The 27,857-nt window shown below is 42.0% G+C and overlaps 2 protein-coding genes across 8 annotated transcripts in view; one reads left to right on the top strand and one right to left on the bottom strand.

The window, feature by feature from the left end:
• The first annotated feature begins 9 nt into the window (after nucleotides 1-9).
• PPM1K (protein phosphatase, Mg2+/Mn2+ dependent 1K) lies at nucleotides 10-13,687 on the top strand. Its single transcript, XM_061350986.1, has 6 exons — nucleotides 10-456; nucleotides 1,026-1,126; nucleotides 8,550-8,715; nucleotides 9,248-9,392; nucleotides 10,423-10,557; nucleotides 11,033-13,687. Exons 1-6 carry the CDS (start codon nucleotides 20-22, stop codon nucleotides 11,162-11,164), a joined length of 1,116 nt encoding a protein of 371 aa, XP_061206970.1. The 5' UTR covers nucleotides 10-19; the 3' UTR covers nucleotides 11,165-13,687.
• Nucleotides 13,688-19,713: 6,026 nt separating this feature from the next.
• Nucleotides 19,714-27,857, bottom strand: part of WDFY3 (WD repeat and FYVE domain containing 3) — a 173,662-nt gene continuing 165,518 nt past the window's right edge. For all 7 annotated transcript variants that reach the window (XM_061350991.1, XM_061350994.1, XM_061350992.1 and 4 more), the window contains 5 exons: nucleotides 27,342-27,438; nucleotides 25,937-26,266; nucleotides 24,778-24,889; nucleotides 24,255-24,452; nucleotides 19,714-23,431 (listed from right to left, as the gene is read on the bottom strand). In XM_061350991.1, coding sequence (XP_061206975.1) covers nucleotides 23,311-23,431; nucleotides 24,255-24,452; nucleotides 24,778-24,889; nucleotides 25,937-26,266; nucleotides 27,342-27,438 — 858 coding nt within the window. In that variant the 3' untranslated portion in view covers nucleotides 19,714-23,310. The remainder of the gene's footprint in view (nucleotides 23,432-24,254; nucleotides 24,453-24,777; nucleotides 24,890-25,936; nucleotides 26,267-27,341; nucleotides 27,439-27,857) is intronic.

Below are 27,857 nucleotides of genomic sequence, written 5' to 3'. Positions count from 1 at the left end.
ATCTCTGCAAAGACAAGTTATGTCAACAACTACATTGATTAATTTGGTACGGAATGGAGGATATCAAGTAAGGAGAGCTGTGCTGACATCCCGCCTCTTGCAAGACGAGAAGCGTCCAACAACTGCCTGCTACAGCTCCACCTCTGAGCGTCGTGCTTCCCGCTTCGATACAGATGGGAGTGGGCGACCTACCACATGGGATACCTTTGGCATCTGGGACAATCGCATTGATGAACCTATTCTCCTCCCACCAAGCATAAAGTATGGGAAGCCAATTCCAAAAGTAAGCCTGGCCAATGTGGCCTGCAGTAGCCATATTGGGAAACGCAAGGAAAATGAAGACCGGTTTCATTATGCTGAGCTGACAAAGGATGTCCTGTACTTTGCAGTATATGATGGACATGGTGGGGCAGCAGCAGCTGATTTCTGTGATAAATACATGGAAAAATATATTAAGTAAGTGTGCATCAAGTGAATACATGTAAAATGAATTACGTTAAAGATTCCTTCCTTAGGACTGAAGGGCAACCACTGCATCATGCATTGTTACTAATTCTCCTCAGGTTATAGAACCACCTAACCCAATGCCACAGCAGGAACATAGGACTGGAACAGCCCATTACAACAGACATGTTATGAACTACTTATTTTGTATGGTGCCTGCCCCGTTGAGCAAGCCCGCAAAGACAAGAGGGGAAAATACGATTGTACTCACCTTCCAGGAAAGAACTGGGAATGCAGGGAGAGTGTGAACTGACTGTTTGCAGATGGGGGCACTGTGATTGCTGACCCACTTCTTGCATGCACTCTTTCTGTATCTGCATGTCACATACCTGAGTGTTGGAAGAAGAATTTATGTATTTTTGAAATTACAGAATTATGCTTCCAGTGCAGGTCTGTTAACCCTTCACTGAAGTTCAGCAGTACTCAGTGCATGCACGGAGGAGATAAGGCTATGGAAAGGATTGACCAAGAAAGATGTATTGGAAAGAAGCTTAATCTTATTTTCACTTGTTTGTTTCCAGAGAATTTCTTGCTGAGGAGGAGAACTTGGAAAATGTTCTTAACAAAGCTTTTCTAGAAATAAATAAAGCATATGAAAGGCATGCTCATCTGTCTCCTGATGGTAAGTAAAAAATACTCTACTTGTATGGTGTGGAGCAAAAAGTTTTTCTTATTTGCTCAGTAGTTTTATAGTAAAATGTCCAGGAAAATGCTTGAAAACAGTTTTATTTAACGTAAGCTCTTGCTCTGACTGCTTACTGCAAAATGAAACAATTATGTTTTACCTCTTTAAAATGAAAAAGCTATAAAAGTCTGTATCAAATTTACTGGGGTAGTTATTCATCTGGGTGTTAACATAATCATAAATGAATTCATCCTAATGTGATTCTGTCAAGGAGAGTGTGTATGAAGTTAGTAACAAGTGGTTTAGATTTGCAAGGAGCATAAGTCCTGTGTGAGGAACCTGGAGGGGGGGGGGTAGTTTGGGGAGTTTTGATGTTGGTTTTCTGGGGGTTTTGCTTTGTTTTTTTTAACTGTTACTCTTATGGGTTAAAAGCAACAGTGTCAAAAGAAACATTCCCTTTTCTAACCTCCTTCTGGAGGAGGAACATAAGCCAAAATTAGTACAATTGATATTGATTCTGCACAGAATCACAAGAGTAGCTGAGTGTGACAGGATAAAAAGCAGGGAAGAGGAAACAAAGTTGTCTGTGGCAAGGCTGTGGTAAAGCTGGCACCAGATCTTTTAGACTCCTTAGTCCTGGCTGTTAAACAGGTTCTTGTATATGTGTTTAGGGACAAAGCACATCTGAAATTCCAGTTCCAGCAACTGGAGCTTATAGAGAGCTCCTTTGAGAAGGGAGATAGAGGTCTCCATCTGAGTTCCGTCACAAGAGTTACTTTAGACATAGGTTACAATTTAAAGAGTCAGTTTAGCCAGTCTTAAAAAACCAAACAAGAAAAAAACCCCAACCTAACTCCCTACCCCAAAACAAGCCCAACTAAAAACCAAAAAAACCAAAACCGAACAAACCAAACCAAACAAACAAAAAAAATCCCAAAACAAACAAACAAAACAAAACCCAAACTAACAAAACCCAAAACAAAACCAAACCCCAGCAAACCACCAAAACCACACAAAAAACCCACAAACCACAAACAAAACAAAACAAAACGTCCTGTCCCAGTGCTGGTGCAAGTGCTGGCAAAATGACTGAGGTCATTTTCAGAAGAACAGAAACTATGTAAGTTTTCTCTCCAAGAAGGACTTGAAACCAACAACCACTCTAGGGACTGAAGTGATACTGTATTCTCAAGCTACTTTTCTTAAGCAACAAATTAATACAGTCCTGCACTTTACCTGCTAGATGAATGTATTTAGACTCAATTATTTCTTAGCAGGACCAGTAAACTGACTGTTACAGTACTGTGATGGATATGAATCTTTCCCCTTACCTGGTACAAGATAAGGTATCAGGGAAAAAAGTTTTGCAGCCCTTAAGGGGAATTAAATCTATTTAGCACATTTTCCTATTATAGCCCTTTTTATTTTATACTGGAAACCTTTAAAAAAAAAAATGATGTGGTAAAGAAGTCCAGAGTCACTTTTGACCTATGGGGTGAGTTAGTTAAACTCATGAACTCATCAGTAGAGCACATGTGCTTTTTACTCAAGAGCCTCCTTGCAAATACATTTTCCTAAAAGCCCAATTTTAATAAGACATGTAAATACAGTCTTACGTACTTCCCTGGACCAGGACCTTTCATTAACATGAAGATCTGTTATATTTGTCCCTCTCCCTGCTCCTTTGTTAGTAGGGTAGCTCTTGGTTTGGCTTGTTGAAGTGACCTCTGTTCAGTGCCAGAGCAGCTCCTTGAGGAGAAGGATTGGGAACTGTACTTGGTATACTATTCTGTTATTCTGAAAATGATTTCTGGTTGTAGCATTTCATATGTGAGACTTAGAGAAATGGATAACATTTTCTGACAGACAAGTTGTACAGCAAGTTGAGTGTTTTTCAACTGTTTATAGTATATATTTTTTTTATATTATTTAACTAACTGGTACTGCTTAATGAAATATAATGCAAATGCCAGCAAATTTACATTACAGTTACCAAGATACTGGACAAACCTGATTCATTAAAAAAGCTTGAGGTCAAGCAGAATAGAGAGCAAAAGCATTGCCAAACATCTGCCAGGGCCACACTCTGGCAAGTACTCAGTGTTTCTCAGGTAGGCTGAGCACCGGCAAGCTCTTGCAGGAGCCCGTAGGCCCATGGCTCTTGATTGGTTGCCCAGCTGAAAATCAAGCTGTAAAGCAGAGTGGAGTAACAGTGTGCAAAGGCAAGTGTGGATTTTTGAACAAATAAAACTTTTTGCATATCTGTTGTTAGAATAATTCAATATTATGCTGACCGCTTGGTGTGGATGTTTTTGTTGTTGCTGCTGTTTTGAAAATTACATAAAATTTCAATGCTTGGTATGTATCCTTGTTAGAAGCCTACTTCCAAACTGATTCAGTTTGCCAGAAAAATTTCTGAATAATTGTGGCTATTCTAGATGTGACAGTGAAGCTGTTGCTGAAGTATCTTGAAAATGTGGCTGGTTGTGTAACACTGGGTAACTGGGTTATGCTGGATGCTCCCCAAGACTGACCTCCTTGTGAAACCCAGCCATAGCTGATGAAGTGGAAAATAAGAAGTTAGTCTTGTTTCAGTAGATAACCCCACCAGGTTCACTTCTTTCACTGTATCTGCAAAAAAAACCCAGTGTATGTTCAGAATGTCCGGGTCTTTACTAGCACAAGACCAGCCTTGAAACTGTGTGCCTGGGTGTTTGAAGGAATGTAAGTCCTGGGACAAATCCCTGTAGCCAAAATTACATGGATATAGTTTGACACATTGTCTATATTACTATTTGAAGGATAAAAACCTTATATAATGGCACAAATTTAATAGGACTAGAGATGTGCCTTGTTGGAGCACCTAGCTATGTCTGGCATGAGGTTCACTAGTGCTGTTGGAGTACAGTAGTGACCCAGTATCCCCTCTGACAGTGATGTGTACCTGTTTTTTTCACACAAAAGCGTAAGAAACTTACTGTAGGCAGATCTGGGATAATCTGTCCTCCACCTAAATCCTTTCTAATCATTAACAGCTTAGAGATAGGCCTGAGCCTTAAAATATGGTGTTTGATATCTCTTAAATGTATTTTAATTTGCTTCCACATATTTAAATATATCCAGTCACTTTTATATCACTGCTAAATTTAGGCATAGGACACATCAAAAGAAGCTGTCCAACAAATAGGTCATTATCCATGGGAGAGCTGTTAACACAGATGGACAGAATTTTCTGATATTTTGGACCAGCTATAAAATCTGAATTATAGAGGCTGAACAGCTTTGCTTGACAAGGACAGAAATAAGAAAGTGAATTGTATGCTTCAGGAAATTTGAGCATCTATCTGGAGAAATGTAAGACAAACCCTCTCCTGGCCTAGTGCTGTCCTACAAGGTACTGCTACTGCTTCTGTTCACTGTAATCCACTACTCGGAGAAGACAAGAAGGAGCCTTTCCATCAACCTCCACATTCAGTTCATCCAACTCTAATAACATTGGCCACTCACTTCTGGAATAGCCATTTTATTAAAACATAGCCAGGTATTAACTGAAGTGTCTATGTTTGAAAGGTGCTCCTGTAATCTTACTGTGCTTAGGAAATGGTGAAAGTTGTTTTAAAATAACTAAATTTAAAAAGTAGTGGGGTTTGGTATTGTGGTTTTTTAAATTACCATTCAAACATGATTTTTATTTCTTTGAATATGTTAACCTGCAACACTGAGGAAAAGGAAGAGCTGCAGAAGTTTTACCTGAATGTATCGTAAAGCCATCAATATTACAAAGGCAGCCTTTTTATCCTGATTATTACCTAATCAAATTTGAAGATACTAATTACACTATTAAAGGAGTGTTTATTTTTCATATTTTCCCATGAGCCAGAACAATTAATATACTTCTATTCAATGCCTTTAAGATGGGCCCATTTTAGCTGACATTAGTTTGAATTACCCATTTTTGTGTTATATGTAAATATATATATAAAAATACATAAATAACCTTGAGGAAACAGATTGGGCCATGTTCTCTACTGAAGATGTTCAGAGTGGCCACTCTTGCCATGTATGAGACAGCTGGCCCTGTAGCACTGATGAAGTGCTTTGGTTGATCTGTGGGTTGGTTACTTACCTCCACAGAAAAAAAAAAAGCCAACAAAAAAGGAGTTTTTATTTGACTGGATTTAAACTGGTTTTGTCACACAGTTTTAGCAAAAAGGCAAGAATGGTATTAATTCCCCAGAAATACCAAGGCTGATTTATCTGTAGCAAAAGATGCACGTGCAAGCCTCAAGTACTTATAAATGACCTACAAAAAAGTGCAGGCAAACTCAAGAGTGACTACGTCTCCAATTCTGCAGCTCTTACTCTTTCATCTCCAGTGTTGCAGGTTTATTTTGTTTGAACAAAGCCCCTGGGTGAATTTTCTATTTGCCTCTGTGTGCGTGTTATTTGTGGCAGACACTGTACCTGGTCAGCAGCTCTAGAACTGGAGGCCCTCGACACTATATGCTGGGCTTCAGTGGAAAGAGAGATCTGCTTAATTTTGTCCCAGGTGAAGGAGTCCAGCGGTTCCTAGCCTGGACTACTGGAAGGTTCCCACATCCTCTTTGTCACATTAGTTGAGATGACTTGCAGTAGAAGTTGTCCAGTGAGTGTTAAGAACCTATTGAAAGATCTTAGTTTTATAGTGATATTGTCAGGAAAACAAAATAAACTCTTTAATTATTAAAACCAACATTTATATGCAACGTATTTTGGTATTACTTAATAACCTAGCAGCAGTTGTAGTAAAGTGTTAGAAATGTTATCCCATCATCATTCCTGTGTTTTCGAGCTATGCTAGAAATCACATAAGGCTTCTAAGTCAAGCTACTAGTTCTTGCACTCCTACCTGGATCATTAACGTGTTCCAAGGAAGAAAGCATGAGCAGCATTTCTTTTTCCAGGAGTGCTATTTAACTAATAGATGTATGTAAACCTCAAGTCAGTACAACTATTACCACAATTCTGGGCAGTATCTTGACTTTTTCTTTAGTACCACCCCTTGATTTTGTAATCATGGCTCTTTTCTTAGAGAGTTTGCACTTGAAAGGTGCAGCTTCACCTCAATATCCAAATGTTTCTAGTCATTTATGAACTAAAGACTACAGATCTTAACTTTTTCAGAAACTGTTATGTATTTCAACGTAACTCCAAAACCAAGGAATGAAATGGGAGAGTAGTAGCAGTTCTGCATTAATTTTAATGTCTAAATAAAACATTTTCTGTGAAATAAAAAGATAGTTTTACATATGTTCTTCATTTCAATTCTTCTAACTGTTGGCTAAAACAGGTATTTTACTGGTTCTACTAAAATTTCTAATTGCACTGGTACTTGTTAGCATCTTGATTTCACAATGTTCCTCAAAGTGATCCTGTGCTGGACTAGCCCTTGCTTCAAATTAGAAACAGGATGTCAGTGCTTACCTGAATAGTCAGAAGTTACTGGCATCTAAATAGTTCGAATATCATAACCTGCATGGCAGCCATAATGTAGTCCAAGATTTGACCATAGTCATTGTGGTTGATGTTAATGATTGACATGTTGGTTAAGTCTATAGCTAAACCAAGACCTCATTGCAGTAATAATACCTGTTTTAAATAATAACACAAGCTTAGTTTAGACTGTTTTGTGATTTTTTTTTTTGGGTTCATCAACTCAGTGCTTTTTCTGCATAACAAGGCTCAATGCATCTTTCAGGGCTGTGCACTTCAGTTTATTCCCAACCCTGTTTTACTTACAGGGGGGTGCTGAGACCTTGCAGGGTTGGGGAAGGAGGTCTCCAAAATTCCAGAGCACTCTCATTTCTGTTTCCATAGTACACAGGGGTCGTGCTGTATGTACACTGTTTGCTGACAACCGGTCAGAGACGGGACTGGCTGGCATTCCTTGGGCTCAAACATGCAGTCCTGTCTCAGATCCATCCAACTCCCAGAGTCATGGCTGCAGTGCCAGAGGTAGGAGTGCACATAGCTGTAGCTGAGCTCTGCATTGACGTGGTGGTAGAAAGATCTTTAACTGTTAGTGATGTGAAAACAAGAATGTAACTGGGGATTCTCATTCCTAAATTATCCCAAAATGCCTTTCGAATTGGCTTGCTTTTAAAACCTGGAAAAACTGGAAAAGCCCAGAATGCAGGAGACCTACAGAGGGCCTTTCAAGGGGATTTGCACTGGCTGTGAATACAAATGTGCTTTGGGCAATAGCAAATGCCAGACATTTTACTGTAATAGCTCAGATCTTTCCAGGCACCTTTCATTGGGTAACCTTTGCATAGTTTGGGGAAGGGAGGATGCTAACTGTAAAACAGGACTGCTTCTTTCAGAAAAACAAACAAGAAAGGAAAGCTGGATTGTTCTTCTGGCATTTCCTTCACTGCAGATAAAACTACAGATCTTTTCTGAAAAAAGACAAACTCATAGTTCTCCTTTTCAAGCACTTAGTTTCTGGTGGTGTAGAAACTTAAGAAGCCCTTAAATTTACTTGCATCAGTTAAGCTACCCAGGTCTCTGAATTCAGCCAGCTGAGCTGCAAGAGAAAGAAGGCAACACCAAGTGCCCCCTGTGCACACCTATGCCCCTGTAAACAGATCCCACTGGTGCCCAGGGCAGATTGCCCAGATGACAGCCACTGCCAGCTGACTGCATCTGTTTGCAGGCACAAGGCAAGAGGCAGGATCCAGCTTCACCTTTGCACTGGGACCTCCAGTACGCTGACGGGGTGCGAGGAGAGCAGTGTGCCTTCCTAAAAAAGCCAGAGATCTGCTGGCTGAAAATGCTTCATCTCTTGGCAAGAGTGGGGAAAGCAGACAGAGATTATAACCACTCTGACAGCAATGGGAGGATGACACAGGCTAGTGTAAAGGAGCGATCAAGTGTTTCTCTTCTGGTGAACTATGTGGAGCTACAATTACTATTATTCAGTTGCCCACTTCACCACCTAACAGAAGGGAAGAGCCATCAGCTTTATGGTTGGTCATCCATACAGTCATTGTGCCCAGGGATAAGGGTGATAGCCCTGTAACTTGAGGTGAGCTAGTTTTTTCTAGCTAGCTAGATAAACATTTGGCTGCAAGCTGAAAAAAAGCCACTGTACCTTGTAACTGCTTTTATTCCACTTGCCCTCTTTGCATGGAGCCATGTTGTTGCACAGAAACACTTATCCTTTCCAATTCCTATCTCTCCCCCCAGTCCTACATGCATGTTTCCTTTTTTTTTCTTCTTTTTTTTTGGATGTCGATTTAGTTTAAACATAAAAGCAGTTACTTACTGGTAATGTAGAGCACAAGTTGTCTTCATTTTACCAATTGGAACTGTTATAAATGGTTCTGTACTTTGAGGCAGTCCTATGCTAAAACCTCTCTCTTTGATATGACATTTATAGCATCTCTGATGAACTCTGGGACCACTGCAACAGTGGCTCTGCTCCGTGATGGTATTGAGCTCGTTGTGGCAAGTGTGGGAGACAGTCGTGCTTTGCTGTGTCGAAAGGGGAAGGCGATGAAACTCACCACTGATCATACTCCAGAAAGAAAAGAAGAAAAGGAAAGGTACCTGTCAGCTAATGATGTGGCTTCCCAGGGCAGGGCCTCAGTCAGGATGTGCTGGTGTTCTGCTGTTCAGTTGGGCCTGGAAGGAAGCAGAGAGTTGAACATAATGCCCTGAGATCACCTCTGAGTGGGCAGAAAGCAGCACAGAACCAGTTAATTCACATGGTTCCATTTAGAGGACTGGGGACATGGAAAGCCTACATGAGTATGAACTGTCTCAGCAGTAAGATCAGCATAGCTCTAGGACTTAGTACAGAGCTGTGACTACCTGGCTCAGACTTGTCCAAAACTGCCAAGGTAGAGACAAGACCTGCTGAAATGCACTATGGTGCCCAGGTCAGGATTCAGCCTGCCAAGACACATCCCTTCTGTGGACCCTTCAAACAGCTAAAGCCAGCCCTCAGTCTACCAGCTTAGGTCCTCCATATCCCATTCTGCGTCAGTAACTAGTGACAGAAATTGCAGATAAAGACAGGGGTAACGGTGTGAAGCAATAACTCATACTTGCTTTTTCTTTTGTGCCTCTGGACAGGATTAGGAAGTGCGGTGGCTTCATTACCTGGAACAGTGTGGGACAACCTCATGTGAATGGTAGACTTGCAATGACACGGAGCATAGGAGATTTGGATCTTAAAAACAGTGGTGTGATAGCCCAGCCAGAAACAAAAAGGGTTCAGGTAAAAGAAGTCCTGCTTTACAGGGGCAGCAACACTCAGACTAAGGGGCATCACAGGTATTTGATGCAGGTATTCACCTGACGTGCCCAGGTGATACCTGATGGCCAAGCACTGGTTTTTATTTGTGGTGAAGTAACTGGAGACCAATTCTAATTAAGTCATTTCAGATTAATAGGACAGAAAATCTGGTCCTGATATTAAGTTCAACCAGATCAGCTTCTAAATTCCATTTCTCACAATACAGTATAGCATGAGGGAAGAAAGATAACATATAATATCTATTACTGAAATACAAAGGTGTTAGTCTGTTTGGGTATTGTGGTCAAATGAATAGTTTTGACGTAAATGCCGATATAAAACCATCACTGAGAACTAGATGGGATATGAACGGGCTGTCATCAAAAAAATCATAGAGGTTTATACTCTTAGGAGGAAGGGAGGAGAAAAAGGCAGTTGCATGCACTTTACTTGTCCAGAAAACAAGTTGACCACCCAGAAGGTATTCAGCATATCTGCCTTCACATTTGCAGGAAGGCTCTCCTCTCAACTGATATTCTGTTAGTTTTCTGCAGTGCCACTCCCAGGTCCTGGGGAACTTACATTTAGTTGGTCCTAATTAAATGTCACCTGCTAGACTTGGGGGGCTTAGGGAGAAGTCTGCAGTGTTATCCTGTCTTCCTTGAAATCCTTCCTTAAGGAAGCCTTTTTTTTTATTGAGTCATATATGGATCTCATTTTTTGGCCTCAGTGTATTCAGAGGGCTGCTTGCTAGAACTGGAAGCACCTTCAGACTCTCTCCCCCAGTACAAGCAACACAGTCTGTGTGGCTGATAGATACACCTGAGGATTCAAGGGGCAGCCTTTGGCTAGCCAAGGGTTTGGAGGTTCCTGTTGGTGCTTGCACACAAAGGAGGAAAGCCCACAGCATCTCCTAAAAAGATTCTTTGCAACAGAGTGTAGCATAAACTAAGGCAGTTCATTTGCCTTGCAGCACTTGTTCCATTATTGTGCATACTGTGTGCTTTTGCAGTTACAGCATGCTGATGACAGCTTCCTGGTCCTCACTACAGATGGTATTAACTTCATGGTGAACAGTCAGGAGATCTGTGACTTTATTAGCCAGTGCCATGATCCCACTGAAGCTGCCCACGTTGTCACTGAGCAGGTAATGCCAGGGCTCATTTTGGCATTGAATGCTTGTTGTTGTTTTTTGGTTGGCTGGTTTTAAAAAAATGAAGTGTACAACCACACATTCAAGTAAATTGCACTACACTGCTTGAGACATTCCCTAGTGCCACCACCCAGCCTTTGCCTTACCCTGGGTGTTGCCACATCCTTGCCAGGTAGGTGTCATTTCAATTAACTTGCTTAGCTGATGATCCACTGAACTGCATGTGACAATAACTGCAGTTTATTCCTGTGCTGAATATGTGATCAGCATAGACAGAAATGGCCACTTTCTCACCAGGGTTCTGGATGGTGGCATATCCTATGGAAAGCTCTGGGGCACACCAGAATGGAGTGTCAGGGCTGGGAAGGGGCAAGGAACAGCCTCAGGGCATGCTGTCCCATGTGGAGCCAGACACTTTTTTCCTTTTCCAAGCAAGGTAGTTATGCTGACAGCTTGTTTCTTCTTTCAGGCAATACAGTTTGGCACTGAAGACAACAGCACAGTTGTCATAGTGCCATTTGGAGCATGGGGGAAGTACAAAAACGGTGAGATCAACTTCTCCTTCAGCCGCAGTTTTGCTTCCAGTGGGAGGTGGGCATGAAGACCTGCCACAGCTATCTTTTCCTGCCATAATCTGGGCACAGTGTGCTACAGGAGAAAACACCCATCTGTTCATAGGTTGACTCAGTGTCTTGTCCATCTCTTTTGCTTCCAGTGTTATAGAAGATCCTTCTGTTTTGTTGGTGCGTAATGACCCATTGTTGCTTATGGCTGATCACATTTTGCTGCAGTTATTTATTCCAGTTGGCACTGAGGCAGCTATTTCTTTGGGTCTGTAGTCCCAGTAGCTCTGCACATCACTTTGTTCGCATAGATGGGGCTCTGGGCTTTCACCTAAGGCTGGAGGTGCACAATTGTTTCATACCTACTTGTACTACCCAGGACCCTTCGTTATCATGTAGCTGTGTATGCCTGAGTCTGACCCACATGCTGGCTTCTTTGTACATTAATACTTGGGGGAACAAATGCACAGTGTTCTTAGATAGACAAAAATCAGGTTTGTTGTCTTCCTCTGTTGTGCAGCCACTCAAAACTCCCCTGTGCTTCAGAAGTGGGTGAAAAACAAGGGAGAGGTTTTTAGGTTCTGATGCCAGTGGCATTTGGTGTAGCTGAACTTTCTGAGTGCTGCTTTGCAGGGCTTTGCTACTCTCTTCATCATCATCATCATCATCCGTGCTCCAAGGAGACGGAGCAGGCTGGAGTCACATGCTGTTGCACAGATGGGAACATTTCTTCATTGGGTCCAAAGCCTGTATGGTCTCTGTGGACTACACAGCAGCCCCTTGCACTGTCTTCTCTTTGGTGTGCCAGCGCTTGACAGGAGCACAGAGGAGGGAATAGGCTGCACGTTTTTGATAGCCAGAGTTTCTCATCAACTTGAACTTTTATCTTTTTTTTTCCCCTCAAGAAAGCCAACTAATTTCAAAGTACTTAGTAATCATGGTTCTTTGGATGCACAAGAAGAGATTATTTCATAAATATATAAGGATTTCTTGCCCTCCACTGAAGGTTATTTCTGTTAGTCGTGATCTCCTGTGTCTCTTCATGGTATACAGGAGGCTGTAAAATGCGCAAAGCAAGTAAGCTAGAGAAAGGAGAGTATTATAACAACATATGGTAGTTTTTCTAAGTTTTGGGTATTGTTAATAGTATGTCTCAGATATTCAAAGACTAGAAAGTAGTTTTAAACTTAAAGGAAGTGTTTCTACTTCCCTCTCTGGAGGGAGCCTGCGTCCATGGCAGGGGCATCACTCTGAGCCAGCTTGTATCGCTGCTGTGACACAGACTGCAGGTGATGTGTTGGTAGCAGGTGAAGATCTGCTTCAGTGTGCCTCGTTCAGATCTCCTTCCTCTGCTCCACATCAGGCATGCAGCTCCTCTGGCCTTTGAGTCACCCTGTTGCAATGCAATATGGGCTCTTCTCAGGCTTGTCACGGTATTTTTCATTCTATCTATGGATGTTTCCAACAGCACAGTTGTAAAAACCAACAAAACAAAAAAGTGAAAGAGAAGTGGCCTGATAGAAATAACCTTGCAGTAAGGAAAAATATTTGAGAGGCCTGGCCTGATTCTTGTTTTCCAGTGTGAAGTAAGTGTCTTCATTACTTTCAGCTCTTTTATTTTAGCCCAAGATACAGCCTAGGCAGTCATTCCATGTGTTTTCCCTTGCCTCTGGCAGAAGGCCCAGGAGCACCCAGCACAGCAGTGTTGTACTTACAGTAGTAAGTACCAGTGTTTAGAGAGGACGCTGGTTTTGTCCCATCACTTGGTGTATACAATGTGTGTGTTTGGTTTATAAGTACAAAGAACTTGTGAGCTGGTATATGTAAATCTCTGTTGCATTGGATGCTGTTGCCTAGGCCTCTGTAGCAAGAACATTGCTGTTTATAATAATCATAGAATCACAGAATAATTAGGGTTGGAAAGGACCTTAAGATCATCTAGTTCCAACCCACCTGCCATGGGCAGGGACACTTCACACTAAATTATGTCACCCAAGGCTCTGTCCAACCTGGCCTTGAACACCTTTCTCCACAGATTTTTCCCCAGGGCTGGGGTTAGTTGAAGATGTCCCTGCTCATTGCAGGAGAGTCGGACTAGATGACCTTTGAAGGTCCCTTCCAGCCCAAACCATTCTGTGATTCACCTGAGATCAGAATGTTTGCTGGGTACAGTGCTGGGCTCAGCCTTGCTTACTTGAGGCAGAGGGGCACTTTCAGTTGTTACCAGCCAAAGCAGGTTCATCTTGGTCTGCGGAAAGCCTGCCACAACCCTTTTGTGGCAAAAATTGCAAAACATATCTGAAAAGCCTTTCTCCTGCCAAAGATGTGACCTGCTAAAACAGTGGGTCCAACAGTTTGTAGCAAAGGGTTAACCACAGCCCAAAGCAATTTTACTCCAGGAACAGAGAAGGGTTGGAGTCAAACTCTGGAGATGGAGTTTCTGTGGGAGTGGCTTTGGTGTCAAGCGTTAAACAGGGTTGAGTGGTGCTGCAGGGATTTTGGACAAGCTCCATGGACACTGTCCTATTCCAAATGCTGTTCATTTCTGTTCCCTAGATAGCCATCTATCCAGACAGAAAATAGCAAGGGTGATGGAGGTGTTTGTGACAAGCACTGATTTTTTTTGGAGCGCTGCTGGATACTTGCCAGCCTGGAGACATGGCATTAAATGTCATTAGTGAAAAACACTGCAGATGAAGAGCAGGTGCTCTGAGCAATGAGCTAGCAGTTAGAACAGCTTCTACACATTGATCCACATGCAACATGAAATGAGTTGTTTCTTTCATCGAAGGTTTGGGGCGCTTTTTGCTTTGTCCCTATCTAGTTGACTGATTCTCAGAGGAAGGATCCACCCATAACTTTGCAAAATAGATGTTGGAACTAGATGATCTTAAGGTCTTTTCCAGTCATAACCATTCTATGATTCTATGATTAGATAAAGACGTATTGGTGATTGCTATTACTGTCTTTATACAATCACAGAAAAACTTAGATTGGAAAGGCCTTGTGGGTATCATCTAGTTTTGCCTTCTGCTCAAAGCAGGTCTAACTTTAGCATTGCTGACTGCAGTGATGTCTCCCAGTATGGAAATGGCAGTGCCTGAAAAAGGATATGACAGAATTCAGTGTGCAGTGCAGTTAATCTGTGAAACCGTCTAACTGTACTGAACCTGAGCACCAGTATTTAACAGGCAATTTGTGCAGGTACCAAGAAATTTCATGAATAAATCAGCACATAAATAAAACTAAGATAAGAGCCATTTTGCTCTAAGCTTAAGTGAATAATAATATTGACAGGGTTTTCTTCTAGCTAGTCAATAAGCCTCCTGCTGCCTATAGCAGCTCTGCAACTAACTAGCTTTACACCCCAGGGACCAGCATACAAAGAGCAAAACATCCTAACAGCAGCAGCTGCCTATCAGAGAGGGTTTTTACTGAAGGATCATTAGAGGTATCTTGCACTTGAATGAAACAAACCTGACTCTCAGTTTCTACTCTAGCTCCCTGTCTTGCTCTTGCATCTGTTGTTTTCACAAAAGGAATGGCACTTTTTATTACAGACTGAACACTAAGGGTGACCTACTGAGCAAACCGTAACAAGTGTTTGTCCCTTTTCCTACCTTTCAGGGATGGACTCTGAACTCCACTGGATCTGGTAAGAGTATTTTCTTGCCTGAACAGTGGTATCTCTCTAGGTACAGGCACTGCAGCAGAGTGGGCTGTGGGTGCAGAAAGGATGCTTCCACAGGATCAGGGCATCAGATCACCTTTTCTGTCCCAGGTGGATGTACTGTGGTCAAAGGCATTGGGGTTTCTAGCTAAGGGAAAAGCACAAACAACAGATACCAGTAAAACTGGTTTAATATTTTTTTCTTGAATAAATTCAGTTGGGCACTGCTGGGCCCATTTGGTCACTTTCACAACAAGCTAAATGTATGGCATAGCAACACTCTGGGTATTGGCTCTGAAAGTGTTGTTCTCAATGCAGTGACACCCAGTGGGTGTCTTCTTGACCTAGGATATGGAGTGCTTGGGCAGCAGTATGTGTCAACTTCCTACAGACTTAAGTGCAATTGCATACATTTGTTACATAGTTAGCCTTAGGACTGTGTATAATTCTTGTGGTTTGATGTTTATATTTGGTGTAATCAGTATCCATAATTCATCTACTTAATTTTATAGAGGTGTCCAATTTGCCTCTCTTTATTAATGTTTGTTCATCTTCATCAACTCAAAGCCACAGTGGAGCAAGTAAGTCTGTACTGAAAGGTACACTTAAAGGATCTTTTTAATAAAGAATTGGCTTCTTGACTTGTGTCACTACCAATGGATTTTTCTTCTTCCACCGCACTGCAAACTTCCAGAAGAGTTTGTGCTTCTCAAGTTATGTTGTGACTGTCATAGAAAGTTTCTGATAACAAAGGATTTGCCTACAAGAACATTCACTCAATGATAACCAGTGCAAAGCGTCTTTTATCTCTGTGCTCTGTCAGCATCCATGAGCTTTGCTGCTTCAGGGCGACATGTTCTAACTTGCTATTTTTGTCTCTTATATTTTCATATATTACAATACCGAGACATCAGAAATCCCTCTCTCTAAAACAAGTCAGCCTTTAAAAAGTATTTTATTTTTTTTTTTATGAAGCAGGAAAGCACCTTGGGTAGTTGTAAGGGTGAATGGTGCCATCCTGTGACACAGTGGGAAGAAACAGATTGGGCCGCCTCAATAAAAGAATACATTTTGACTTCTGCGTGGATACAAGACTTTTCAGTTATCCTAGAAGAAATGATAGGGAGAAAAGAATAGCCAAGGGTTTTAACTCATCCACAGAAGTATCCCTCACTGTTATTTTTAATTACTAGTGCTTTTACAGCTGAATTCAAACCTACTTTTACTCTCTATCCCTTGGAAGGAGCAGCCTTGATGTCCTAGTAGTTTCCTACAGCTGAACCCCAGACCTTCCTTTTAGGACTAAAGTGAGGCTATTGTTGTTATCCTTTGTTGACAATACACTTCTCAGCTTGGTTTGGGGCTGATCGGCTCTTAGATCTATGCATATATCCCTTGGTGATACGCATATAGTAAGTGCTGCTCAGGTAGGTGAATTTTAAGAGCTTGAGTAGTGTGTTGGGGAAACCTGCTGGACAGCTTTGCCCTTTCCTCAGGCCTGCCCTTGCACAGGAGTTGGGAAACGTCTCCCAGGTTACTCTGCAATCAGAGCATTTGTCCCTTAATGAGTGTCCCGCAGGAGAGGAGGAGGGCTGCTCAGTCCCAGCAGCTCCATGGTGGTTCCCTGCCCAGCTTCATCAGGGTGGCCTTGGGAGGGCAGCCAAGCTTTGAGGAAAGCAGTTCTTGCCCTCACGTGTGGCACTCACAGAAGCTGCCCCTTCCCAGGAAGACTGGAAGCTTTCCCAGAGCTGAGGGCAGCTTGTGTCAACAACCCTCACAGCCTGCCTGCACAGGCTGGGGGTCGTGGCTGATTACACAGCATTTTCAACACTGTTATTGGGCAAGTACCTTGCACACACACATAGACCATACGTCAGTGTTTGTATTTGTAACATAATCTTGCCCAGAGGTCGTCTTTGCTCCTGCTCAGCTCAGCAGTGCTTTAACCTCTCTGCAGCTCTGCCCAGCAACACAGCACAGGCAGCACAGGCTGCAGTGGCACCAAATGTGGGGAAAGAGCAGTCCCTCCCCTGGGGAAGGTGCTGTGGGACAGCCGAAGCCCAGCACTTCAAGCACTGGCTGGATTTGAGCTACCGCTGGCTCTCAGCAGCCTGGTTTTATCCTTTACTTAACACGGTCATTACACTTCTTGGTCATTCTGCTCTACGTAGTAGTGACCTCACAGCTTTTGCTACATGTTCGCACTTAGGTTGAATCTCCTGCTGGCCTACCTGCCCTCAGAGAACCTCAGCTGGGGCAGCATACCAAGGGCTGTGGTGGACACTGGAGCAGACACAATTGCACTTACGTTCATTCAGTTGCCATGCTCAAGTTGAGACCCATGTCATACGAATTCCCCTTCTTTGGAGCCAGCCATACATCTAATGCAACGTCACTGAACTAACCCAGGAACACGAAGCAGGATTTGGCTCCCAACACATCAGTCCTGTTTCTGTCCTCCTTTGCACTGCATGGCAAACTAATCTCACCAGTGTATCAACACTATGTCTCTACATGGAGACAACATCCACTGGCATTAATTGTTTAAAAACACATATGCATTTTTTACCACGACATACAGTACAAACCACTCTGAGGAGCCTAGAAAGCAGGCTCCAAGCCTCACTTTTTCTAACTGTCAAAGTCATCACAACTGTAATCAAAAGACAAGCTGCTCGCAGTATACTGGCCACAAATTTGGTAACAATGGATTTGGCTATGGCACTATCACAGGATGAAATGCCACATTTTTAGTTCACAAGCACAAACACACCCCCACACCAGAACACTGTAGACCTCTGTGAGCAACAGGCACACCAAACAGAGGCATGAGAAGAGCTGCCATCTGTTTTAGTGTCCTGGGAGGTGCTTCTGCCTGGTGGGAGTTGTGGCACAGCTAAAGGCCTGTGCACTTGCAGTGAGCTGCCCTGTAACTCACCAACTGCCTTGTCTCACTCCAAAACTGGCTGCTTGCCCAATCTGATGCCTGTTGGGGATTGTACTGCTCCAACACCGACATTTGAGCTGCCATGAATTATGTATGGCACTGCTCTTTCTTCTCCTGGCTCCGTGTTTAGTGAGAAGCCTCACAAAAAGCTATGGCTTTCCTAACCAATCAATCTTGTTTGTCTGCACAGAAAGGAGCCATACTAACTGTACCAGCACTCGATTTGCAACAGGGACTCTAAATTGCATTACCTATGTCAACACGAAAACCTGTGCTCAATGGGGCAGGGATGGGACTGCACTTTCCCAGTCAAAAGGTCTGTCAGCACTGCAGCCCCCACTGCTTCTCCATGCTCGCTCCTGGCACCTCCACTCTCCACCATACCTGGGGGAAGCCAGAGGCAGTGACACAGACCTGCCTGCCCGTCACTCGGCCTCTGTCTTCACGAACAGCTTGGAAAACTCAAAAGCCATTTGGGTTTTGTTTGTTTCATCAAGGCAGGCTTCTCAGAAACCTGTGGAAGAGAGTTTCTGGACATGCTCAGGTTGGCAGAAGTGGAGAAGAGCACATGCACACTTGGGTGGCTGAGGGTGCATGAGGGCTACAGAACCATACCATGGGGCTAGCTCACCTTCCCAAAGCCGAATGATGCCCTCTATCAGACTTCACAAGCTGCGGAGACAAGGCACTGCAGTGCACCCTCCAGGCAGGATGTGACATTTAACTGCAAGCTCCTTGCATCATTCTGAATGCTGCACTGTCCTGGGTTAAGCACAAGTTAGCTAACTTCATATGGCACAGAGCAAAGAAAGTGGCTAACTCCTTTTTTTGCCCATGAAAAAATGAGGTTGAAGTACTGCATACTGAACACCTGCATAGAGCAGCCTGGAGCTACTGTTAGGAGAACATCTCTCCCTGCAAAGAGTGGATAGTGATGCCAGACCCTACATTTTGCATCAGCATGGCTTAGTGGCACAAAAATCTTCAATGAAGTTCATTCATGACCTGGTCCACGACAGCAGAACAGTATGCTGGGCTGCAGCATGTGTCAAATGTCAAGCGTCTGCAGGTATGCTCTGAAGTACAGTAATTCCCCTGTAACACAACAGGGAATTCCCTGTTAAAGAGAAAACATTTCTTTTAGCATGTAAAAAGATTTAAAATATGGAAAGCCCACTTCTCACACTTGAACCTATAAGAAGGGGATATTACTGATGATATAGAGCCACGATATGACTTAGGAAGTCCGTGAAAATTCCTTCTGTCCCTACTGCTTGAGAGCACACTTAACTAAACTTCCTTCATGGAAGTTCATGTTAAATGCATTAAGCATTACAGTTACGTTAATTGGTAGAAGTTCCTTTTGTTTTACAACCAATGAAACCACTTACTTGTTAAATACCAAGAATGCAGTAGCAACCCAGGTGCTCATCAGCCAAGAACATCGTAGGCCCATCTTCATCAGAGCCTGTTTTTCAGTTAGAGGAGAACTGTTAGCCACCATTGTTGGCACGTAATTAACTGCCAACATGAAAACCCACATTCTTTAGCATTAACAGCCTAGAAAGGGTACAAAAATAGATTTAACAAAAAATATTTCAGCATTTGGGGATCTTAGGCTGTTTCTCACCAGATATGGTCAAGTTCTGCTCTAGTAGTCATTCTCTCCCAGGGAAAGATGATTTAACCTGGATTTTGATACTTCCTCCTCTTCCACTGTCCTTACCAGCACAACTTACATAATTTTCTGTCTGCTTTCTCTATATAGGTACAGCCTATTCTTCTACACACTGCCAAATTCTGCAGGCCTCACACTCTGGAATGACACTTATAAAGCAAAACAGAATAAACAAAGACACATGATTTCACACTGCATCATTGTGGATGACTGCGCTTGGGTTCAGAAAGCAAAACCGTATAGCAAGGTATAGAAATTTACTCTTCATGACAATACAGAAACATGTAACTCATTAGTTACCACTCCTATGTTAAAAATGTTTATTCAGCTGCAAATGTTGTGTCTTTCCAACAAATGCAAAACAGCTTTTTGGTGGTAAATAGCAGGTATTTATTTGAAATGAAAAAAATACTTCAGTACCTGAACTATTGCATTTAATTATGTATTGTTGTAATTGTGTTACTCTACCTTTTTGCATTGGAGACAAATATACAATGAACATTCAGATATCACAGATTGCACACTAGATAGTAAATCGTCAGGCCTTTTACGTAACCACCAAAAAACAAATATTGGATTCTGCAATATAGTACAAAATTCCACACTCCAGTCTTAGCCAGTTATCTTCAATTTACTCCTGATGCTGTACAAATAAATGGCCATTTAACTAGGGCTTACAAGTTAATAACAGGACAAAAAAAATATACATTGCACTGACACAAAAAGTCAGCTGTGTTAATAGTCATGCAACAAGTAACCAAACTTGCTGAAATTAAAAATACTTTCTAAAAACAGTTTTAACTGCATAAGTATTTTATACACAGTTCATTTACTGAAACAAAAGGAGTCTTTAAATGATACAAAGCAAATATAAGTTTCTACCAATTTTATACATAAGAAAGTGCAAAATAACTTATCTAAAGTGTTTTGCTATTGAGGAACGTGGGCTGGAGGCAGCCAACCCCCTCTCATAAGCATGACATTACAGTTGCACACTACATACGAATGTTAAGAGTACATGAATAAGTATACTACAAAGAACAAGGCAGGAGAAGACATGTGAGGTACTTGCAGAGAATACAGTCTACTAATGTTAGTGTACATGAGTATATTTTTACTCAACAGATTTTTACATGGAAAACAAAGCAAGTATTTGCATTAGAAGCTTGAAAGAAATGGAAAAAACCCCACTCCCAAGTGAACAAAACAGCTGCCCACAGCACCAGCTGCCAGAGGAAATAAGAGCAGGTGTGTTTTTTCCCCTCCACCTCCTACAATCAAGAACATGGGATTTGGGACAGCGCCTCGGAATAATTAAGAGGGCTGTGGTGATTTATTTCCAAAGCATAAACTGGGACTCACCTCCTCACTACTGAACTTGTAAAGGATAGTGACCTTGGTGTTTTTAGTATGCTGCCAAACAGCAAAAGCATTGAACAACACCCCTACAACGTGTTTATGTAGCTGAACACAGCCAACTACCTCATCACTAATGGCCCACTACCTTCATGACCCCCATTAGTGCTGTATGCCAACTGTTTGCTTTAGTGTTTAAATTTTATCAGTGTTACTGTAATAAACCTAGTTTTTATCAGGATTTGATTATGTGGCTGTACAAGTTCTAGTCTGTAGAAAAGAAGACTTCCCTAAATTTTGTTTTGAAATCTGGAGGCAAGGGGAAGAAAACTCTGTGGACTCAAAGGCATTTCAGAGTTGTTATAACAGCCTTTTCTTCAAACTGAAAACGTTAAGGCCACTAGCCTGTCTTCTGAATTATGCTGGTTTCGCATCATTCTGGGAAGGGTGAAGGCAACGTTAGAGAGAACAGCTGAACACAGGAATTCCAGTGCTCCGCACACGCTTACTGAGGACCTCCTTCCTGTTTCTAGGGACAAGTCTGTCGGAACAGCCACTCAGCATGGCTACTTGATCATCAGTCTTTGGATCTATTTGGGTCAGCTAATCTCAACAAACCTGCATTTACTCAACAGTGTGCAAGGGCTCTAGAAAAGCCTTTCTGTTCATTTGGGGACCTAGTATACATACCAAAACAGGAATATATCTTTTTACAGACCAGCACATACATAATAAACAAACATGTATCAAAATACATATTTAACCTTCAGTGCATAAACATGTGATACCAGGGTAAATAGTAAGTGGTCAGGATTAACTGCTAAAGGCTCAAATCAAGAGAAGACAGATGTGCTCCTGCAGTGCCAAGGACCTTCTGAAAGGGGTCGCACCACCACAGAGGGTGGGGCATATTTGACGGTGCAATTCTGACAAAAGTGATGGATTCAATCATCTCAGGACCAGAGTCTGCCCAAATCATCCCAAGTGAAGGATTATCTCATTCTGAGTGAAGACACTCACTGAAGTACTAGCAGAGCAAAAGCAGGGCCACCCATCTTCTGTTGGTTTGAGTCACATCCTTACCGCTATTTAAAAGAATCATTATGAATATACCTAGATCTAGATCAGTTTGTCACCCATTTACAAAATATATACACATACATTAAAAAAACAAAACCAAACCAAACATCAGCCTGTCCCCTGCCCTCCCCTCCCTCCCACCCCCAACCAAAAACCCACTGGCAAGACCTCATTCAGAAATTAAGTCCATGGGCCCATCTGATGCACGTGTTCCAATCCCAGTGGATATCAGTGTCTCTACTTCATCCCATATGTAGTGCAAAATAAATGACAAGAGTAGTAAAAAAATACTGCAATTAAATTCATATTTGAACTTAAAAACCATAATGGAAATCTACTGCTGTCCTCAAGTTGATGCCATGTGCTGAAACACAAAGATAGCTCTTAGGAGCATTTCTGACATGACTAATATCACCCTGTTTTAGAGCAATGTCTATTGTTCCAGGAGTTTTTTTGCAAACAAGCTACAGAACAACAGCGGTTAAAAGTTTATGCAACAAGGAATTCATTCTGTACCTATATGCAAGCCAACTGCTCTTGACTAAAGAAGGTAAAAGCTGGTTCTTGCACTGCATGAATCAGCTGCTAATGAACATTAAGTAATTAACAAAACTGCAGCTCTGACATATGTATAAAAGAGGCCTTATTAAATATGAACAACACTGAGGTGGTAAATAGTTTGGTATAAAATGCAACACAAGTGTACAATTTAGTTCCTGGTTATCTTACAGCTAGAATAAAATACTCCAAGTCCTATTCTCAAAAATGTTTTCTTTTGAAAAAATCCATGTAATTCTATGAACAGCCTCACTTAAAATTAAGATACTGTGGGCAACTGAAAGAACAAACATGCACAGACTGGATTTTTAACAGAAATATGCATAACGCCTTAGAATCTTTTTCTCTTTTTTTTTAACATTCATATTTAAATTGATGAGATAAAGATGCCACACAAAGTATAGTGGTTAATCTGAAGTCCCATGTAACAGGCAGTTAAGTTCATATTTAGATAAAAAGGCCATTATACCTATTTACAATATACACAGCTGCTTGCGAAGAAGGCAGATTTACAACTATCTTCTAAAAAGCCTTCCCTTCCCCCCGATAAAGATGACTAGCTCTACAAAAACAAGACAAGAATGGGTGTTTAGGATTAGTGAGGATTTTCTCAATAGCTACGTCAACATGGGTTTAGGGGTTGACAGTTCTATTGTGGTTATTAGTAACGTCTTCCTGGGCCTTGCTCTTCACTTAATTATGCCACTAGCCTCATTTACCTTCTGTCAATGCAAATCAACTCAATGATCCCTTTTTACTTATAGTGCTTAAAACTCAGTATAAACTTAAGTGTAAACAGACAATATTCTAATCCCTTCTGATCACTGCACAATACTCTCACTAGTTCTTGGAGTGGCTGGGGGGCTGGATGGACTCCCTGCTTGCCAGGACCCCATCAGTTTCTGGGCCCCTCCTCTGAACCCCTCTCATGCTGCAGGTTGTAGAAGCAGTTCTGGCAGACTCGGACTGGGGATGAAATCTTCAGACGCTTGATTTCAGATTGAAACCTACTGCACCTGTAGAGGAAAACCAAACGTGGCTGTGAACACAGGTCCTCTCCCAGCCTCGTTATTTTTTATCAAGGTGTGGAAATTATCACCATGACTTCACATACCAGAAAACTGTCCACACTTATCTTGACAAAGAAATGCAACACCATGTCGCAGAAGCAGAATTTAAGTTATATGATCACCACAGAATTCACACAATTGACTCTGCATGAGAGGTAGCTTAAAACCAGTTGCTGTCACCAGTGTAGACTCAAAGTACAGCCACAGATATGAAACTAGAGATACCATCTCTGACTTGGTGGACTCCCACCTCAGTTCCTGTGTAAGGGGAGCTCACATACATCCTCCCTGTCATATATTTTCCTTGTCTGATACTGTATGCTGTCTCCTAAATCAGCATACTGACAGTCCTGCACATGTTTTTACTAGTTGCTATAAAAGAAGCTTGTTTGGTTTGTGGGGTTTTTATATTTGGTTGGTTTTGGGGGTTTGCTTGGGGTTTGTGTTTGGTTTTTTTCTTTTTCTTTGCCAAGTTCTTTTGTCTAGTATTTCCCAGAAGAACAATAGGGAGCTTTTCAAAGCTGCAAGCAGATTACCAGATTACATTCTCTCCTGATACCTGTCTTGCTCATTGGATTTATAAAAGGGATAATCTACCTTTCCAAATTCCTCCATGGGAGCTTTGAGAGTTTTGATTTTTTTCATTATCAGTTCTATTTCAATTAAGGAAACCTGAGTCTTTTGGCAGAATTCTGTGGTGTGCAACAGCTTTACCCAGCCTGACATTCTGTACAGAAAAGAGCCCAAAGACAACTATTAGCTGGCTTACTTCTGGCAGAAGAGCTGTCCGCAGTTTCTGCAGTGGTGACGCCTCTCAGTGAGTGAAAAGCGGACTGAGCAGCCCGAGCAGCTGTCTCCCCCCTCGTCCTTCACCCAGTGATCTGCTGCAGACCGGCCAGGCTGATCGCTCACAGACCAGCTGAACACTCTGCCTCGACCATCCCCAATCAGAATTCTGCTGTGATCCCTGTGAGAAAAAAGCAAAAGCATTCCTGCAACGAATCTGGCACAGTAACATGTAGACACCAATGACCAATTTTACGTAAGTAATATGTTAAACTACTGGCATAGTAACTAATGTGCAAATTAGCCTGGCCTGAGTGAGAGATGGAGCTATAACCACACTGTGCAACAAAATGCAGCTGGATAAGTCTATTTTAGTATTTTTCTTTATCCAGTCCTTGAACAAGACTGCCCTAAGCAGAAGCAGCACAAACTTCTGTTTGGTTTGAACTGCTTCTCACTGACAGCACTGGAAAAATGTTTCAAGCAACTGCGTGTGAGCTACTTACTTAGAGATGCCCAGTGCAGTGATTTCTGCTGGATGTGCGTTGTCTTTGCGATCAAATGCTGTGTGCATAGTTAGTTTGCTTCTAAACACCAACTGACGCTCCCATCTGTATCCTAGAAATGAGCAGGAAGTAGGAAAGGGAAAAGCAAATTTGATTGTTCTCTTTTTTGTTCCCTTCTCCCCCAACACACCTGTATGTGTGATTTTGTGAAAAGGAAATAAAACTCCCTGTGACTCAAGTTTCACTCGGGGAAAACGTATTTTCAACTGCTCCCCAGTGCATGTAAGAAGAGGATACAAAACAATGCACAGAACCCCTGCTTTCTCCAAGTTCGGTTGGGTGCTGCAGAGAATGGTGACAAAGTGCCCTGTACCAAAGTTGGGCAGGACTGGGATAGAGCTTCACTTTTTATTTTAATTATTTTATTTTCTTCTTAAAGTAAGGACTCAGATTTCCAACTGTCACTGATTTTCTTCATAAAAGCTCACATGATGCTGTGTTTGAGTAGGTGACTAGAACAGTTCTGGTGACATACCAATGTTCTGGCTGTTGTTCAGCAGTACATGTACAGTGTCAAGGTTTTCTCTTTTTCCCCTACTCTGCTCTGCCTCTCACCTCCTGTGACGGATTTGGAGGTGTGCAATACATTGGGAAGCACACAAGCTGGACAGCTGCCTCAAACTGACCAAAGTGATATTGTGATACTGTGAAAGGGATATTCCCTGTATAACATCATGCCCAGCAATAAAACTGATCAGAGGGGCCCTTGGGAGAGACAGCCATTTGCTCAGAGAATGGCTGATGGTCATTCTGCTTGTGGGAGGTGGTGAGTGACTCCTTTTGCATCACTCACTTTGTCTTTTGTTTATTAGACTATCCTTATCTCAACTTTTGAGTTCCCCTGCTTTTGGTCTTTCTATTCTGCCCCTCATCCTGCTTCAGGGGGTTGTGCTGGTGAGCGAGTGGCTTAGCTGCTGGCCAGGGTAAATTGACCACATCTTCTCAGGGAAAGCTTAAACAACATGCAACCTTTGCACACAATCTTTTCACTGACCATTTTGGGATTTATCAGCCAACCCTGCTCAAAGCTGCACAGGCACAAACTTCCTTATGGGTCAGTTCTGACAGTACATTTATCAAACAAAGGAAGTTCTTTTACCTGGTTTAAGCTTGCTGTAGTGCCGTGCTTCAGCATAGCTGGGGTGTGGGTGATTAACCTGAGCATGGGGATGCATTTTTGCTTGTCCCTCAGAATAATTCACGAAGATAAAGCCATCTTTTTCATCCAAGCTGAGCTGATCTGACCAACGCCTGGAGTCATCAGAGCCGCTGTCTGCTGACCATGCTGCTGCTGCTCTGTTTGATGATGACCTAGGCCTGTGGCTGGTGCTGCTTGGTTGACTCTGGCTCTCCTGTGGTTTCGTGTCCTGGCCTATGCATGTATCATCTGCCTCGGAGTCACTGCTGTCCTCTTCATGGGCTTCCTGTCCTGGATTCACCCAACAGGAGCGAAGACATGGTTAGTAAGGCTGCTTTGAGCCTGAGCTGTTTCTGTATTCTGCTCTGACACTACCTACAATCCAACAGGTACCACCCTAGCATGACTAGAGGGAAAGTGCAACACAGGCATCTCAAAGCTTTTGTCGAGATTCAGCTCCTGCCAGTAATCACACTATTCATCTTTTTTGCACTAGTCTGTCAGAAAACAGCATGCCTTAACTGAAGCTGTTTCCTATGATAGTCCATCCATACTAGGCTTTGATAGAGCAGATACAATAAGCAAAGATTTAAAAAATGCTCAAGTTAGCAGAACCAAATCCTGCTGCCTTTCAGAAGGATTTACACAAGTAGACATAGTCATCTATGCTGAAAGTCTGGTTGATTGAGAAACATGATGCAGATTTGTTAATAACTGATCTGTTAATAATGCAAAAAAGCAACTGCCAAAGATATTTACATTCCTAATAACATGGAAAAAAACCCAAAAGACCAAAACTGTATTTATATAATAATCACTAATAAATATAATATAATCCAGATCCAAATCCAGATCATATATTCAATATGAAGAGGCAAAAGGGAGACAAGATGGCTAAAAGAAACACCTATCAAGCAGAGATCAAAATCTTCCAAGCAGGGGAACATAATATGACCAGCATTCCTGTCTACACAGCATACAGTTCCATCAGTACTTTTTTACCTCTGCTGTTATGCTGTAATTCCACTGAAAAATAAAGAAACACAATCTAGCTTTTGGACAATGGTAGCATCCATCGGGTTCACCAATAGCAGAAACAACCAGAGAAAGTTCAGACTTCACAGAAAAAAAAATCAGCTATGATGGGTATGATTTGTTCTTATTCATAACAGTAATAAACTATCATAAAAGCAAGGTGGTGAAAAAGGAACTCAGATGCTCTATTTATTATGCCCACTGGATGTCTATTGTCTTTTGAGACAAAATCCTTATTGTCCATTCTGCACTTTATAACCACATGTTTTTTACCTATGCATAGCAAAGATCAGATAAAAGACAAATACAGAACACTTGTTGGGAGACATACCTATTTGTGCTTCCTGACAATCCTCTTGCATTTCCAGCATCTCTACAGGCTCTGGAGCTGGTGTTTCTGGTACTTGCAAAAACTCCATCCGCCAGAACTGGAGGGACAGATGATAAGTAAATTGTCACGTACTGAACTCTTAACTTTCTCCAGAGCTACTTCTAGAGTTAAGATATCTTATAGGAACCATGCATTTGCACTGGCAGCACAAGAGATAGGTTACATGTTCATGCTAAGCCCTGTTTTCTGAGACTAGATACTATAAGAGAACATCTGTGTTTATGCCTGAATCACAAGTGAAGAAGTCTTGTGCTGTTATTTAACTTGAGCTGTTAAAACAAAAAAATATATTCCACTCAGCAATCTGACCAACAGACTCTGAGTTAAGGCAGACCTAGAACTGCACACAGCAAAGTACTGAAAACCAGGTTAAACTCACAGCGAACAGAAATGCCAGTAAGTTCCTTTTTTCTTTCTAGGCAGAAAGATGAATTGCCTCAAGGTGTGTAGGACAAA

This window comes from Neopsephotus bourkii, unplaced genomic scaffold (genome assembly GCF_033783945.1).
Source record: "Neopsephotus bourkii isolate Nb327-2 ecotype Australia unplaced genomic scaffold, CSIRO-AGI_Nbou_v1 NB_547, whole genome shotgun sequence".
Lineage (NCBI taxonomy): Eukaryota > Metazoa > Chordata > Aves > Psittaciformes > Psittacidae > Neopsephotus > Neopsephotus bourkii.
Note: the sequence above shows the minus strand (reverse complement) of the source record. Positions and strands in the feature narration are given on the sequence as shown.